Source organism: Bombus affinis, chromosome 7 (assembly GCF_024516045.1).
Source record: "Bombus affinis isolate iyBomAffi1 chromosome 7, iyBomAffi1.2, whole genome shotgun sequence".
NCBI lineage: Eukaryota > Metazoa > Arthropoda > Insecta > Hymenoptera > Apidae > Bombus > Bombus affinis.
Genome location: NC_066350.1, coordinates 1,948,602 through 1,966,775, shown reverse-complemented (window position 1 = coordinate 1,966,775; position 18,174 = coordinate 1,948,602). Strand labels below are relative to the sequence as shown.

At 37.1% G+C, this 18,174-nt stretch overlaps 1 protein-coding gene across 4 annotated transcripts in view; it reads left to right on the top strand.

The window, feature by feature from the left end:
• LOC126918375 (lachesin-like) overlaps positions 1–18,174 on the top strand; it is a 227,293-nt gene that overhangs the window by 72,162 nt on the left and 136,957 nt on the right. For all 4 annotated transcript variants that reach the window (XR_007711314.1, XM_050726230.1, XM_050726228.1 and 1 more), the window contains one exon: positions 6,414–6,601. Coding sequence is in view for 3 of the 4 variants with exons in the window: in XM_050726230.1 (XP_050582187.1) it covers positions 6,538–6,601 (64 nt within the window). In the remaining variant the exon portion in view is untranslated. The remainder of the gene's footprint in view (positions 1–6,413; positions 6,602–18,174) is intronic.

Sequence of the window (18,174 nt, the reverse complement as noted above, 5' to 3'; positions counted from 1 at the left end):
GGTGTTCATGCAACGTTTCAAATTTATTTTCGTGTAAATTTCGTCTACTCTTGTAGCGAAATACCTGCGCAGCCGCAAACGATCATCATCGGAAAAGTGATAGTGTCGCGGTTTTGGTCTGACACGATATACGCGCATATACTCGGCTACATAGCGTGGGCCTTCGTGCAGGATCAATGGTCCATAATGAATATTTTAACCGTTTTGATGAAACGATCAAGAAACTGGGAAATTTTATTTAAACTATCTATTTCGAAATCGACTGCATCGGAATGAACGCGAGGTTTTTGCATTTATGATCAAACGATCATTTTGGGGCTGAACGAAAGTTCATTTAAATATTAATGTAACAGAATATTAGACGCGATTATAGCAATTCCAACGATTATATAGAGTTTGTTTTGTACGTGCAAGTTTTTTAAAATGTCTTTGATTTATTTACTTGTATATTGTTATGTTTTAAAATTACATATAGATTCATAAGGAACGTAATACGCGCATTATTCATTGTACTGTAACACATTTACATGACGCATGGAGTAGTTATTTATTTATAAATAAGTTAAATTTGAATATATCGAATAACGACTAATCAATTGGTAAATACGTCGTCCTTTTGTTGTAAATTGTAAATTGTAAATTTTGTTGTTAATTGAAATATCTTACTAATTCAGTATTACTATATACACATTTTACATTGCAGATAAATTTTGACATCGGTATAATTTCTAGCTGGTATAAATTCGAAGGTGATACACTGCTGAAAATTCAAATTTGTTCTTTTACATTGTTCTAACAAATTAGACGTGTTTGCTCTTCGAAAATCACTTTTATTTGTCAAGGTTCGATTCAGGAAAAGATAGAAACGAATATATTAACTGTTCTATGGTCTTTCAACGCGTCCTCGATCGTCTCATTAATCAACCATAGGAAGCCACGTACTTTGCAAGCATCGCATGATACCTGAAAAATAATTATCTCGGACAAATGATCTCTCACGCTAAGCCCATCTCTGAGTGCGCTTTAATCTGCATCTAATCTAAACACGTAAGCCCTTGTTACACGTGCAACGCGTGTTGCTACGGTTTCCTTTTCACGGATCCCTGTTCCTCAAATTACGAAATAAAATGCGAAGAAAAATACATTTATAGAAAGTGATGTTAGTTGAACGAAAGAGATATATTTTATTTTCTTGAATGCAAATGATCGATGATCACAAAGTATATGTATATGTTGACGCATTATTTACATTTTATTTAGCAGATCGTAAACAACACGGGTTTTCACTCCGACTGTCAGAAACCAGAAAGTAAAACCGTCGCCGAGGAAGAACTGCAGTTTGAAAGATAACATTTATGCAAATGCGGCACGATTCCTAGAAGTAGTTTCGCAAGATGCGGAATGGAAAGTTGCTTTAAACATGGACGACTCTTAAGTGAAAACCGAGTCAAGATATTTTACAGTAATTCTTTTTTCGAACACGTACCGGTAGATCGAGTTATGAATTCTTCTAGCGATTAATGAATAATTCAAAGCAACTGAAGTTCCAGCTCTATTCGCTTTCTATTCGAGTGAAAAACGTAGGAAATTTGTTCAACACGTTGTTCTTTTCTCGGAGTTTTGTATTTCATGTCGAATATCAGTTACTACTGTCTTAAAAATAAGAAAAGAAGAAAAATATGACGATTGTACCTAGTATAATTCAATTAAAAGAAACCTCAAATGTATCCTTTCTGAGGTATATCTAGACACAGTTATCATCATTTTTCGCTGCACTAAAGGAAGAAAGGTAAAGATAACTGTTTGTTAAAATATTAAGTCGTTCGGAAAGTTCATAACGTTTTTAAAGTTGGGAAATGTGAAATAACAAAGTATTAAATTGAGACGAATTTCCTCAGTTGGACGTTAAATGTAGCAATTAATGAGAAAAGTTTGAGATCGGTTAATAGCAAAGATGTTTTTCAACGCAAAACTTTTTTATAATGACAAGATACAGAACATTTTAGGACTGTGCAAAAACCACTTGAAGCGATCGATTGCTAAAAAGGATGAAAAGTTCTTCAGGAGAGCGATCATGCAGCTAACCAATAACTCGCAAAAAGTCATCGTAAATATTCTATAAAATCCTTTAAGTATTTTACCTTTCCTTACGAACTTTCCCGACAAGCCAATAATATCTTGAATCACTGACCTCTACTAGATACCGTGAACCATGTAAAAAAGAAAAAAAAATGAAGGGAAAGGTACGCGATCCACGTTCTTTTAATAGGCACATGCACCGGAATGCAAGCGTTTCCGCAAGGAAGAGTTGTCTTTTGAAATTGTCTTACTGTTAACTCAAGACATTCGCAGCTGGTGGTCACGCAGCAGTCACCACGACAAGGATATGTACGCACATACATGCATTGTAAATAGATATAGTAGTACATAAGTAGAAGTAAATGTAAATTAAAGTTAACCCCATTCGCCGACTCTTTTTGTTCAGCTGTCTGCGTGAAAGTTGCTTGCGGTGCTGGTGCTGCATCCGCCGCCGCTATTTCTGCTGTGGTATAGATCGGCTTTACCTTGCCAATAACGAACTGAAGTATTTCGTGTTCCGTGTTTCGCATTTTACGTCGCCTCGTCGTCCCATCACTGCGGAGACGTACGTAGGAATCAGTGGTTTCGCAAATATTGCCATCAAAATTTTCACCAGCACGGAGTGCGCCCAATATGATTTTCCTTTGAGTCACGTGGAAATTGAATTTCATTTTTTACTCGAAAGTCGTATATTCGATAGATAGTTAGAAGTCTTCTCGGCCAAATTTAGTTGATAATGAAATTTTGATATCGTGAAATTGTGACATTGAAATTTTATTGCTATTGTTATTAGGCAATTTTTATATTACTTTGATCTTTTATAACATTTTATAATAATTTTATAGCGATAATAGGTATATTTATCTAAAATTTTTAAGTAAGATCGTACAACGAAGAATCTTGATGTAAATGTTAGAAGCTTCTCTGTCGAAGATTCTCTCGTGATGTGAACGATGTCAAAAATTCGAAGTTAGGCGAAACGTTAACTGTAAGGTTGCACTAGCGACTTCGTTCTTCCATTATAAAGAGATTCGGCGCTCAAAGTAACCATTGAACACGTGTATAACGATGGCTGGACAAAGTTGCTCTCGTTCTTTTCCCTCGAAGGTTCGCAGTTCAAACGAACTGAATCTCACTTTGTAACATGAGACCATTTCTTCTTTCGAGGAATAACAATGCTTCACTGATGATAGAAATTGTACATTTAACGTATGTCATTACTTAAAATTATCTATGTATATATAATAAATTACTATATGTAAATATAATAGTAATAACAATATATAATATATATTATATATATAAGATAATACTATTATCGATTTTCATCTACGAATCTTCTGAACTAACAGTAGAAACTTTTTATACTGTGACCTATTCTCTATATTCCTCTTTAAATCTCCATTTTAATTTCATCTATACTATAAACAATGTGTAACAAGCAGTACAAATGTAAACTTATTAATCTATTTCTGTAATCTTTAGTAATAAGTAACTGTCGCATCGTATTAAGTTTTGGCTCCATTACAAGAACAATATTGCATGCAATAATCACGCGATGTTATGTTCATATAACTTATGGTATCGTCTTCTCCGTATGTCTAACATGGAGTAGAAACTTAGCACGTTTCACGAGGTATTATATTCGTCGACACGCGACACATTTCACCGTGTAATTTATTTGTAGTTAGACCGTACGTTACAATTTAAATAATTTCGCCGTGCCAGTATAACGCACAAGCGCCGTCAGTTATTTGCAACATACATTACGCTTTACAATTTACATTTAACTTCACCTTTCTTGTCGCACGCGCTTCGCAAATTTCCATAGCATACGTTTACCCCGACTTATTTAAATCGCCTCGAGGATAGATCTGAAATGTATTAAACGTGTAGGTTGTTTGATAAGAAACGAGTGGATGAATTTGTAATAGTCAGTTGTAGTAAAATTCGTATAAGTACAAGAGATAGTGTACGCCAGTTATAATCGTCGCTTGCTCAATACTGTTTATTATGTCGATCGCAGAAAGGATAATAATCAATCAATTAACGAGCGTTACCACATAAAATTAACCTTCTTGTGTAACTCTAGCTGAAGACTACAGGAAACAGCAATAACAATCTTTCCCGATTTCGTTTGCTCCTAGACCTTGTAGACCAAAACAATCGTTAGTATTCAAAGGTACAATCCCAGATCTGAATTTTCCGTTGACTTTTTCTACGCTCATATGCTACTACAGATCTTTATCCTGTTTTTTCTTCGATTTTAATTCGTTATGACAATAATTACCAAGGTACCATATATTGAGCTGGCTACTAAGTAATTGCGAATTTTGTCAATATCACCTAATGGCAAAATCCACAATCACTTAGTTACCAACCCAATATGTATGTTATAAGATTATGTGATTTACAAGGAGATTTTGATACAGATCTCTGAGAAAGTATTTTGAGAAATTAATTCGTATCTACTTTACTATTAAAATTTTCATTTCATTTGTCGAACGACCAGATACACGTTACGACTAATGGCTCATTTTCAATGATAATTTACATACTTGCAGTTGGTTATTACCCTTGTCAAAATATACAAGTATTAACGCGTTCCTTAATGAACGAGGAAAATTAGATACACTGGTTATCAAAAGTTCCCATTTCTATCTCGATTATACTATAAATATCAATACTTTAAAAACAAAATTTTTCTTCATTATTTTCAAGAGCAATTGTTATTATATATTGTTTTGGAATCTTTGATTTTGAAACTTTCACAGCCACTTTTCCTTTCGAATCTCTTCTCAAAAGCACTAGAGACAAACGAATTAAGCGAGCACGAAATCGATAAATATCCGCACAATAGTCAGGCACGGTGAGCTAATAACGAGACTTGTTGACCCACTTACAAATCGAATAAGCAACGGTGAACCGTGGGGCCAGATAATTTCGTCGATCACTTTGAAAATCAATGTCGCGCGAATTGGTAAAATTGTCGCGGCACACGCTCGTTACATTGTTCATGCTTTAAAGCAAACTACCGTCAATGGTAATTAACAATTTATTGTCTAGACGCGTGAACCAATATGAACGATCAAGTCGCCGACGCGGCTATACAAAATAATTTTCGACGATATAGGCAACGCGGAAACGAGTCTACGCTACCTCTTTGTCGATCGTTTAGATCGCGGATTAGAATTACAAATACTTTATCGAGGATGAAATCGTACGCGAAACCGTATCAGTGCCGTTACACGTGTTGGTCGAACGGAAAGGCCACGAATCTGTTCAATGGTGTGCACAAAGCGGAACGTAACGCCGTGAACGCATGTCCCGTGGAATATGGAAAATTAACAAACTCGCGTTAGTCCAGCGGCAAGGGAAATCGTAACACGCTCGCCGAATACCGTCAGACAACAATTTCAATAATAACCATACGTTACAGATTTTCGTTTTGCCGAATAAACGCGCGTTGCGGATAGACACGTGCTTTCCAGTGTCCAGTAATCGACCGTGATCGATGTAAACGAAGAACGTTTATTCGATGAGTGTATTTTGATAGAATTTGTTCTTTTATATGTTTGTTATCGTTTGCCGTTTTTTTTTTTCGATATCGCTCGACCGAGTTCAACGTATAGAGATTGATAACAATTTTGTCGACAACAAAGTCGAACGAAATTTATATTTATATAGATTTAAATAATATAAATATTTATTAATATAGAAATATAAATATCTCGAGCGAAAGACGCCACGAGGATATAAAGGTATTATTAATAGTTAATAGTATTAGATACGCCAAATGTTCTTATTTTGAATCTATGCTACTACCTTTTATCATTATCTTTTAGTAGTGCTAATGAAACTTCAAAATGTTTTATATAACAACGCAATGTAGTCATACAAATTTATACAAAATAAAATTTTTCTGAACAATTACACGTCGCTTGGTTATGAAACAAAGCGATCGATCCACATCCAATGAAACATCAGCCGGAGTTCGTCTTTGACCGAGCTGTTAGTCAAGTTTCGCGGAACAGGATCGAACATCATCGAGGAGAAACAGCAGCTTGAGGCCAGATAACGACGATGGAAGTGGTTAGGGTAGTCAATTTTGCGATGCAAGGCTGCACGAGTCGAAAGTTCGCTCGGTGGAAACGGCCGATAAAGCGCGACGATGGTGAAGTGTAGTTCTGTCCCGTTCGTCGAAAATAGACGCGTTCGAATATCGAGCCAACCGATTCAATCTGTCAACCGGGATGGCCACAGAAATATTCATATTATAAAAAAAAGAATAACGATTAACGAATGTGTTTAACCATGGTTCTCGATCGTTTCAGGCATGCTATGCATCAGAAGACTGGAAACAGAGGTTCTCGCGGAAGATGACAGCGTTAAGTAGATAAAGGAACAGCTACTGGTTCCACCGACCGACGACGACAACGACGATTCATCGCGTTTTCCATGCAGTGCACAATGCTCTGCCATCGCGCTCTTGTCGTTCTCTTTGCTGTCAACGTGCCAATCGGTAAGTGAAAAAGTTAACGGTGTCGTTTGCTTTTGGTTGTCTTTCGTTTGGTTCAGGTCAACAATTTTACCCGACGCTGATGGTTTTGACGAGAAATGAACGATTCTTAAAATAAAAATTTCGTTTGGTTAGATTTTATCTGAAAATGAAAATTATATTCGCAATCGATGAAATAGTTTTCCAATTGATGCGATGATTAAATTCGAACTGTTTTAAAAATATATTGTGGTTCAGGGAAAATACATACGTACAAAATGCTATAGACACTATCGGATGAATCGAATTTCTCTTTCTTTTAAATAAATTTTCATTACAGTCTCTAAAAGGACCTATAAATTAAAATCTCAATTTCACTACGAAAATCGGAAATCGTTCAAACCTCTGCTTGCTCAATTTATTTCAACAGCTATATACATTTCAATTCACTTCCTACAATGGAACAGAAAAGAAGAAAAGGAAAAAGAAAACGAAGCAGAAATAGAATACACTTCTTGTGGCGAAGCGAATCGAGCATGTTTCCCGATTCTGGCGTCGAAGTCAATCATCAAACAGTTCTCGGTAAACTCGAAATTGGAGCGCAATCGGCCGAGAGTTCCCCGGTGCAAAAGCAGTTAGCCCGCTAATTTCGCAGATCACCGGGACCCGAATTAGATATCAATTCGCATCGCAGCAGTTCGCGGATTGCGATCGACACAGTTAGGTATATAGCGAATGTAGAAATCCCGGTGGTTGCGCGACGCGCGACGTCCGATGCAGATATACAACGGAGGTAGAGAAACGAGGTAGGAAGCCCGGTGCCAAACACGAGCCAAGGGGGAACGGTTAGCTGAACGAATTTCGGATATGCGCCGGGACCTGGAAACCGACATCGTAGCGACGTCGTTCCCGGTCGCCGGTCAACTTCTGCCGCTGATGTTTATTCCCTGAAACCGAGGGAGAAACGACGGCCGATAGCAATGCCGACTGGGCTTGTCGTTCGCGAATTAATTTACCGTTTCCGAATCTCGAATCTTATGCTCTTCACCCAGACGTACAGGTTCTGCGACTGGATCCTTCGATTCTTACAGACGTATCCTTCGATTCTGTCCCTTCCACGGAAATTCTAGCACGAATTCAACCCGATCCTATGGAATTCGAATCGAGCTCTTTCGGTCGACCTGTTTAATTTGCGGAAGAAACGAAGAAAATAAATTACTCCTTCTCCCTCTCTCTCTCTCTTTCTCTCTCTCTCTTCTATTTCCCCAGTGTCTCTGGATAGTTTATCTCCGTTCTGCATGCGATCTTTTAGTACATCTGGAGACTATTTATGTACTATATGAGGCGTCCCATAACGGAATAACATTACCTGAAAAAATAGGTATGGTAACTGACTACGAACGACGTATCGTTTTGCGTCACACGAGCAAGTGTCGTCGTGCAAGGTAAAAGAGGAAATAATTAAATAAGTTTAGGGTAACTGGTTCTCTCATCCGTTCACATCTCGACAACGGGTTTTCTTGATTGAAAAATAATTAAATAAGTTTGTTGCACGGCGTCGGATACGTTGGCGTGTAGCCAAGCTTTACGGAGAATAGAATTTAGCAGCGATTTGTCTGCTGGAACGGTGTCGCGGATATTCTATGGAACAAAGCGTGGATTAACGGTACGAGTGAATGAACTTAAGAAGCTCTAACGAGTGGTTCGCGATCAGATTATCATCACTCTGTTGCGTAATTTTGAAATTCTTTCTGCCTCTTCTTTCGTACAATATTTTTAATACTTTGTAGCCAGAATAATTTATTCGCGTCTTTATTACAGCAGCGTAATTCCTCTTTTGGATAGGAATACAGTACATATTCGTCCATTGATGAACTGTCGTTTTTGTATTTCTAAGTAGCTGATAATACGACATGCACAGAAAAAAGTACAACGAATACGGTATTCGTTGAAGATAAGCGAAAAGCAAATAGCAAAATAAGCGTATAAACTTAAAAATGATCGATAAAGATACAAAAATCAGGTAACTGCTGTTCGCAGCTACTTTATTCGTTCCTTTCATTCTCTCGTCCCCTATCCTACGAATGTGATTAGGTTTGTACATCGGAATCAGATGTAGGGATGGATGGCTGAGAGAGTTTCCTCGTTCAGACGTCAATCACCCATTATCCAGTTTAAATTATGCTTGACTAACGAGAATGCATTGCCATTCTCCTCAAATACGTTCCTCGTTGCAGACTACGAATTCTCATCCACATTTCCATTCTCAACGTTGCTACAGCTTAAAACATTTGTATTTTTATCTTCTATCTTGTTAAGTGTGCATCTATTTCTGCATTTTTTTAAATACTAGCTGGAAAACCTGGCCAAACTTTCGATGATAAGAAATTATTCTTGTTTAAACCATTATGTGGATAATACGATTCATCTTGGATATGTAACTATAGCTAACAATGAACAGGTATCTATCGCAATTGAACAGCGATATATCGTTCCTCGTGTTCTATAATCGTTTGTCTTTTTCTCATTAAGCTTTCCAATACTTGATCGCAATACCGAATTATTATTACGTAACCATATTTGTCGTGCAAGAAAAGCGATCTCAGTTTGTCCGAATATTAACGTTAGACTTGCTGAACAGCTCCACCGTGACCTGGTATGGCGTAAATACCAGTATCTATGTTTACGGCTGTGAGTTGCATTTAGACCAACTACTTGCATAGTAGTAATTTGTGGATTTAGTCGACCATAAATTCAACAGTCCTAACACTGATTGCAATATGATGTTGACGTAAGATGCTCTATGCTTGATATCGTACATATAGACGTAACAGAATTTTCAATTAATCTGACGGTGGATTACAATCGTTAGTCTAAATTAGTGTAGCGGTAAAACGACAAACAAAATATTTTCAAATTTTATTTGATTTCCTTTTGATCGTAGAAGAGCAATCTTCTTAAACGAATCGTACAGAAATAACTAATTTTCATTCGTTTTCAATATGTTTGTGCTGAAAATTTTCAATTCATCGTAGATATATTTACAGCGCGAGGAAGAAATATTTATTAAATGCAATTAAACTAAATTGTTATAACGCGATTTATGTGATCTCATTTATTGTCTCTCACGCCCTCTCTCTTTCTCTCTAATTGTCTATCAGTTTTTCACACACCGTTCCTCCATAATTACACATTACGTATCAAGCCACATTGATTCAGATGCATGTATCCATCGAAAAATTTTATTTATTTTATCTAGTCGTCTCTTCTCACGTTGGGACGAACTTTCGATTTTACATTTTATTAGATCCTTTAAAATTTTGGCTTCTTAAAATGTACATTTTACTTCGCATACAACAATTCAGAAAATATGAAATTCATTGCAAATTTAATTTAACACTTCTGCATTATTATCTACTTTATACGTTTATCTACGCGTATACTATCTTCATGCTTTTATTAAATTGATCTTGGCAGTCCCTGTCACCGTGTATCGATATTGTAATGGAAGAGATTAGAAGTGCCTGCGAAAAATGTTCACCAGCCAAATCTTTCGACCTCTAATATAATATCGAAAAAATGTCGCAGCTTCTCCTTTTTATTACCACTACCTGGAACACCTGTTTGCTTCATGGCGATACTCCCGTCAACCAATATTTATCAGTCAGCGCCATTGACAACGATAAACTGTATCCTTCTATGTGGCACGACAGGATGTCGCTCTCACCTAGATATCCGAAACTACAGGATCCATCCAAGAAGAGATTTGGGTCTCGAATCGGTGTCGTTGAGAGGAACGTAGAACGACTCGAACATGGAAGCATGAACCGAGAGCATGGAACATAGAGAAAAGGAGGGAGCAGCAAGAACCAAGAGAGAGAGAGAGAGAGACAAACAGACAGACAAACAGACAGACAAACAGACAGACAAACAGACAGACAGTGTGAGGGAGAGAGGAGTAGAAATTGAGAGTCCTATCTCTTGGCCGGTAGATAAGATTGTTTGTCCATACTCCGTATCACGGTCGGATTCGTCGATTGTTCCATGGGAACACTAGCTGTCTCTCGTTCCCCCTTTCTCTCGCCCTCTTATCTGAAAACAACGACCTTTCCGGGCAAATTGGTTGGCTCAGCTCGAAGTCTAGTAAAACGTGATTAATCGCTCGCTTCCTTTCGCGGAATGTATCTCCACCTTGAAGCAACCTAACCACTGCAGACCAACACACGCATGTGCCTTTGCTATCATCGTCTCAAGCCATACAAATATATCGTATATAGTGATAATCGGATAACTGCGGTTCAGAACTCAATTGGGTTTCCTCAGACACGAAGGGTCAAGTCCCGCGCACTGCTTTCTCCTCTCGGAACGATGGAAGGAAGCTGAAAAGAAAGGAGGAGCTGCGAGAGCTTGCTGGAAAAGAAAAGAACAGGGGAAGAAGAAATAAAGAAAGAAAAAAAAGCGAAAGTATACGTTCGTTAAGGGTGGCTCGAATACAAGGCCTTCAAGCAAGTTTAAAACGCATCCGCGAGTTTTACTTCTTCCCGACCGAGAGCCATTTCGTGGCTACATATACCCCTATCTAAACGAATTAAAGTTACGAGTTGCCGTTTTTTCCTCCCTACGACCATATGTTACCGCCCTTGTGGCTGGCTAATCGGAATTGCAGCGCCGCGCATTTCGTCCAACTTTCTGAATCGATTTGTGGAAGATACGTCAATACTTTTCTGTTTTTACTCTTTTCTTAAGTAGAAAGTGAAAATCGATGGAATTGAAGATCCCTAATACGAGAATCTACGAATTTATAATGTGAAATGGGACAATTTTCTCTGGACCTTCGTTTCCATGCATGTTTCGAATAAAAACGTATTAAGTACCTAATATCTGTAATCCCTCGTTAATTAAATTATTATTCTGTAAGTTTGATTTTTTACGTTCACACACGAGATGTTTAAATTTTGCGAACTATCCACTCGCAAATATTTTCAGTGGAGAAAAACACAGATCGTCGAATATATTATAGAACGTTTTTATCATTTCCAGTTTCATTTGTTCTTTAAAATCTAACATTCGACCCAACATTGTTTTATCAGCTGCAGAGACCTTCTAATTGTTGTTTCGTTTGATGTTTTCAACTGCGCCATGGTATTTTCATATTTCGTTATGCAAATTAAAGAGTTTGTTATGGCGGAATTTCTTTAACCAACAAACGGGATTGAAAAGAGAAACGTTATAAGAACGAAATAGCGAAATTACATATCAAGATAAGATGCCTCGTAACAGAACAAAGAAACGTGGTGTTAAAGTAGAATTACTTGGAAATATGACATTACGTTGGAAAAAAAGAGAAATTCAACAAAGAAAATTGCAACCCCTTGTTGTTACTTTACCGTACCGACAATATTATTGAATTTCCCTAGAAATCCTGTTGAGTTATACAAAGCGAGATACAGAGAGTTGTAACGAAATCGCAATCGAGAGAAAAATTTGTTTCTTTTATTATCGCTGTTCCTTCCATTTCGTATAATTTTTTCCGATATTTTTGTATATTTTTATACTTTTATACTTCTTTCCCGATACGCTTATATTTTTAGATCACTTTTTGTCTGTACTTTTTCTCTGGATGATCAATTTGAAAATCTCTTTTCTTCTTTAAACGTACAATTGCATCGCAACAGACAATGTATTTAATTTATTATTATTTGACTATAGAGACAATAATTGACTAATTAAAACGCAACGCTTCCAGCAAAATGAGATATCGCAAATGAAAGCAAAAACGGGAAGAGAGCAGCGTTTTGCGCGATTTTTCAAACGACACGCTCATTATTGTGCCGGCGAAGCTAGCGCTTCTTAGCCGCAGATTTTTGCGCATAATTTAAATAATAAACGCGCGCGTCATTATGTTGAAATATTGTTACACGTAGGTCACGCCGTAAAAATAAATACAAATTGTCGCAGCCCTTTCACCGTTACGACACCAACTCGTCGTCAACATCGGGGAAATCTTATTATATTGCGGGTGAATACGAAATCGGTGAAAATGTCTAGTTCGACAAAGATTTTTGTTCTGTTTAACGATACTGGTTACTTCGATAACTGACAAAGTAACGGTGATAAAGACAAAATGTCTATCGTATACTCGAAATAATTGTTCGTTGAAATGACGTTTTAGAGAATTATTATACTATTTTGGTTTTCTAAATTGTATAGGATAAAGGTTGAATGATTTAGAGGAAGAAATGTAATTTTTTAATTTGTATATTATTCGTCCTTTTGTAGTAGGTATGCATGTAGAAAATGTATAAAATTCAAATTTGTCTATTTAAATTAAATAATTTTTTTTTAATGTATTCAACGAGAAACCCGCTTAATATAACGTTAAATTAACGTTAAGCAAACCATCTTACCACAACGCAAATAATACACAAGTTTATTGATTCGTTTATCTATTTTCATTGAATACGTTGTTTAAAGCGTTTAGTATGGTAGCAAGTTATCGATCGATATAATTGTCTATGTCATAAAGTAAATGATATCGACCTTTTGATTTCAGGAAAGAAACGAGCTGTTATTCATACATACTTTACAAGAAAATTGCTATAGATCCGTGTTGTTTCAAAGATGTTATCAACGAGAGTTTAATTGATTCGCGTTTAAGCCCGATTTTCATCGCTTTGATTGGGGTGGGTCGCTATTTAGCACACCTTGTGAATGATTAAATTTAGATAATGCGACGTGATAAACTTGTTTCACGGTTATAAATCAACGTTCGACATTATCAAGTACGCCTGACACGCTTAAGGCATTATTTATGTTAATACCACGAAAGCTTCTATTTATATCTGCTTTAACTAAAGAGATGAAAGGATTGTGTTTACCCGTACGCACAAAATCATTTTATCTCGAAATCGAGAAAAATTTTATTAAAAATCGCCGCAAAATAGAAGAATAATCTAATTTTTCCTTCGCGCATATTTTATCATGATATTATATCGGAATCCAGTAATTTTAAAAAAATTTTTAAATACAATTTCGACACATGCAGTGGTCTCGGATTTCTTTCAAACTTTAACGATATAATCATAATAGTCGTGTATTTTCGAGCTATCGCGGGGAGACGCGGTCGTTAGAATACGCGCCAACGGGAGTCGTAAATTCCCGTTACGATCAGAATGATCGACACCACGAATAGTTCGATCCCCGTATTTCGATTAAGATAATAGGGGTGATTCAGGTATGATAACACTGTGGCTCACAGAGTTAAAATTTATATTTCCAACACTTAATATACACGAATGAATAGATATAAACACTTAATAACTTATCACGCTGCAATAATAGAGTAGCACGGTATGAGACTTAATGTTAGAAATTCGGCGTTAGATCTTTGACTCACTGTGTAACGTTCGACGCGTCACAAGGAACTGAACGACTTTAGATGATTTCTTTGTTTCATCTTTAAGACGACCCCCACTATACTTAGGTCACGCCACCGTTCGCGCCTATGATCACATATGTCTGTTCTTGCGTGGAAAACGTAACGGACCAAATTCGACGTTTCGAGAACTCGCTGCTTAGCGACAGCTATGCGCTCGTCGATACATTGTATATGATCCGGCGGTCAGATAAGACGATCTGACTGAGACATTGTAGGGCCGCGAGTGACGGTTAGAAAATACAGCCTGTGTTAAGCCTAGTGGCGTAACAAGTCGCATCTCATAACAATGTTAATGAAATTTCAAAATGGTTTTTATAATACAAATAACAAATTAATTTAAAGCATTCGAGCATTTATAGGAACTTTATTATAAAAACTATTTTGATATTTCATTAACATTGTCATGAGATTCGATTATCATGATTATATCGTTAAAGTTTGAAAAAAAGTCCGAGATGGTTGTTCATGCTGGATACTTTTAATTTCTTTTTAAATATACGTTTGCAATAAATATCCACTAACCTACATGTCAATTCTCAAATTGATTTGAAATTTTACCAATATAATCAATGGCAGTCCGGTCTCAGTATAGTGTAAATAAAATCCTAAAACGTTTTATATAGCATATATGATACATTCGTAAAAATATTCTGTGGTATTTTTATGAACTGTATATGGACGAAAGAAATCAAGTAAAATATCGATAAAAAAGATGAAACGAATTGGACGAATTCTGTTCTATATAATCAACCTGTTATAATAAAATCAACCTGTCAAACTCTTCAAAAAATAGAAAAGTAGCAAAACCATTACTTTCCTCTTCAAACACAATAGATCTCTGAAATATCATAGCTATCTTCGAAATTAAACAATTCGAATCGGTGAACAGAATACCATCGGCCACAAACGTATCGCCGTCAGATAAAATCCGGAGCTCGTAGAGAAGCAAACGACAGGGAATCATTCGCGGCATCTCTTTCCAGGCGACTTAATAACGATTCGATTGAAACGCGCGCGGAAAATCATTGAACGTCATCCATCATATCTCGCCGATATCTACCCTAACCAATGCAATCCCCGATGTCGCGACCGACGTGGATAAAAGCGATGGTTCACTAGCCTGCGTCGAGTTCCATCAAATTTTCCGCGGTTCAGGGACGTTGTCTCTATACCGACGACCAAACGACTAACGTAGGCACGAAAGATCACCATAAACGTAACATGTGTACACACCACGCGCCACAGATTTTTCTTCAATTATACAATTACATCGATATGTAGCGATACGTAGTGGTGTGTATAGACTGTTTCGAAAATATGTCCTACAATTTAAAATATATCACAGCCTGGGATCACTGTAAGCAATGTATGAAAATTCTAACAAGCAATGCTTGATAAACTTCTCATAAGCAAACGATCAGTACGATCGAGATCAGTACCTTCTTACAGTTTCTTACGTCAGTTATATACATTTTGTATCTTTCCTGATCAACTATGTCGATTTAAAAATATCTCAAACAGAGGATGTAGAGGTCGATGTGAATATGATTATTTAAAAATATGTAATTCCAAGATGAATAGTCGTTCACTGGCCGAAAGGAATATTTATTTATTGCGTATTTGGCTCATAACGCGTGAAATGCCCTGTACGTGCAACTATACATACATGTAGGGGATGTTAGTTGTATATATAGTATGGATTTCAAGTCCGTGACAGAATACAAGGAGGGTTCGATTTGATCGCATTGCATTGCGAGCGTACTGCCTTGTATCGGTCGTGGCGAGATTCGAAAGTAGATTGGGAAGAGTCGGGGCAAGCGTGCGGCAGACAGGCGAGGTAATACATACAATCTCCCTTGTTGTCTGGCATCCAGTTGCTGCAACGTGAGAGAGCAGGAGAAGGAGAAAAGCAGATCGTACGAGAGAATGAGAAAGAAGGAAAGAAGGAAAGAGAGGGAACTAAGGGTCTGGAAGAAAGGAGAAAGACGAACGATAGGGCTGAGCTTTGAAAAGCGCGGCAGCTAGCGGAAGTCTTATAAACAATCCCAAGAGCGATGGGAACGGGAACCGAACTACCTCTAGCCTCGTGCAAAGAGGATCAATGGTGAACGGAATGCGTGTAAACAGCGAAGCAACGTAACACGCGCGTTTCTGTATGCGCTATGCTCTCCCTCTCTCTCTCTTCCTCGCTGTTTCTCTTTCTGCTTCTGCTTCTTCATTGTTGTGCTCCTCGATTCTCAACCCTCTTCTACGAGAATTGCACGGGGAAACAGAAGAGACACCAATACCGTTAAAACTGCGTTTAGCGTTCGTCTCGAGGAGATATGTTTCACTGTGTCAATAGCGCAACACTCAGAAATCGTTCATCAAGGAAAGTGTTGCCACGCGTTTAACCTTTCGATGTGCACTAAAATAATTTACTTGCGACATATCAAAGCCTACGTGCTCCTAGTTATGTTACTCATGTATGTGGATTGTAAGTATTTTTCGTTAAATTAAAATTGAACAATTTCAATTAATAGGCCGACGCATATGAAATAAGTTGACAGTTCTTAAAGAACTTCTATGAAGATCAAGCGTACGGTATATGATATGTTATTTGAAAATCGGGGTAAGTTTTGGAGAAAAAGTTAAAAGGTCGAAGCGTGCGAATATCGGATGAGCAGTGACAGGTCAGTATCTAAAGCTGAGTGACGTGTCATTTTTCAGTGTCCCGTGCGCGGTATTACAGGCACGGAGTCACGAAGGAAATTTTCGCTTTTTTGATATTTCGCTTACAAGTTTTGATATTCCCTTCACGTACTCATTTTTACTCGGTGCCTGAAATGTCACGCGTGCGGCCAGCAATTTTATTTTCCAAGTTTTTTTACCCACTTTAGGAAATGCAACGCAGACGTACTTCCAAGACGTAATTCTACTTCTTCCCTTAATGTTACTTAATAAAAAATTGTTTCGTTTCAAAATGGAAGACAGGAGCAATTATTGTTAACAATTGGAAATTTCCAGGAAATAATGGAAAATATTTTTCTGATTGTATGAATTTGAGAATAATATAAAATACTGTTTTCTTTGAGGTAAGGGGGGGGAGGGGATATTTTCCATAATATTAAAAATTATCTGTGTTCACACAATAATTCGTTGATTCGTTAATCGTAAAATAAATATTGTAATAATATTGTATTAATACTTTTAATGTTTAGTCGCAGTAACGGCGCTTGTTAAATTTGCTAAGGACGCATTTTTTAATCTCAAACAACTTTTGTATCAAGCTCTTTCTTATAAAACCTTTCTTTATACATTTTCTTTCTTGGGGAACAATTGAAATTTCCGTTGTATTATTTAACTCGCTTTCTATCTTCTTGCACATTTCGTTCGCTTTTTTATTCTCTCCTTTCGCGTCGCTGTTACTTCCTAATGTTATCCGCGGTTGCTTTTTAGAATTACACATTTCCTCCTTTCAGATTCTTTAATTTTCTTCTCCAACCGTATTTCTGTCACGTGCTCCATTCTCTCCACTATTTTATTATCTTATACTTCTTCCATTTTTACGTTCCTCTCAACCAGTTTCTAATTTTCCTTATAATCCTTTTCTATATCAGGATACTCTCTTTTCACTAACCTTTTCCTCCTTAGCAAGACCCTCTGCATTTTCAGCTTTTTTTCCTTCTTTCTATCGCTGTATATGTCTGAAATTTTCTACCTTTATTAGTCAATTCTGAAAATCGTTAAATTATTTGATAGAAATATGACTTCGCTACAGATGTCGAAAATTGTTAGCAAAACATTGCTACATTTTTAGCGCTGTAGATACAACAAACGTTTCTCAAGCTACATCTCCAGGCGATTCACCTCGCACCCTTAAATCGCCTGAATCCATTAAACACGTTCTCATCGGTCCATTAATCTAACCCAGTGCATGGGTACTCGGTTTATCGAATAGCGCGTTAAAATTTCACAAAACGGTATCAGCAAAATCCGCGTCTTAGCGGTCGTCGTCAGTTTGTCTCAAGTTCGCCATCAAAGGGGAAAGTAAAACGAAAACATGAAAAGTTGCTCGCTCGCGTTCGCTAACGCGCTATGTACGAGCCATCGTAATTCAAAATTCGTCGTTATCGAAACCTACACACATACTCACCACACATCGTGGAGGAAAGGTTGC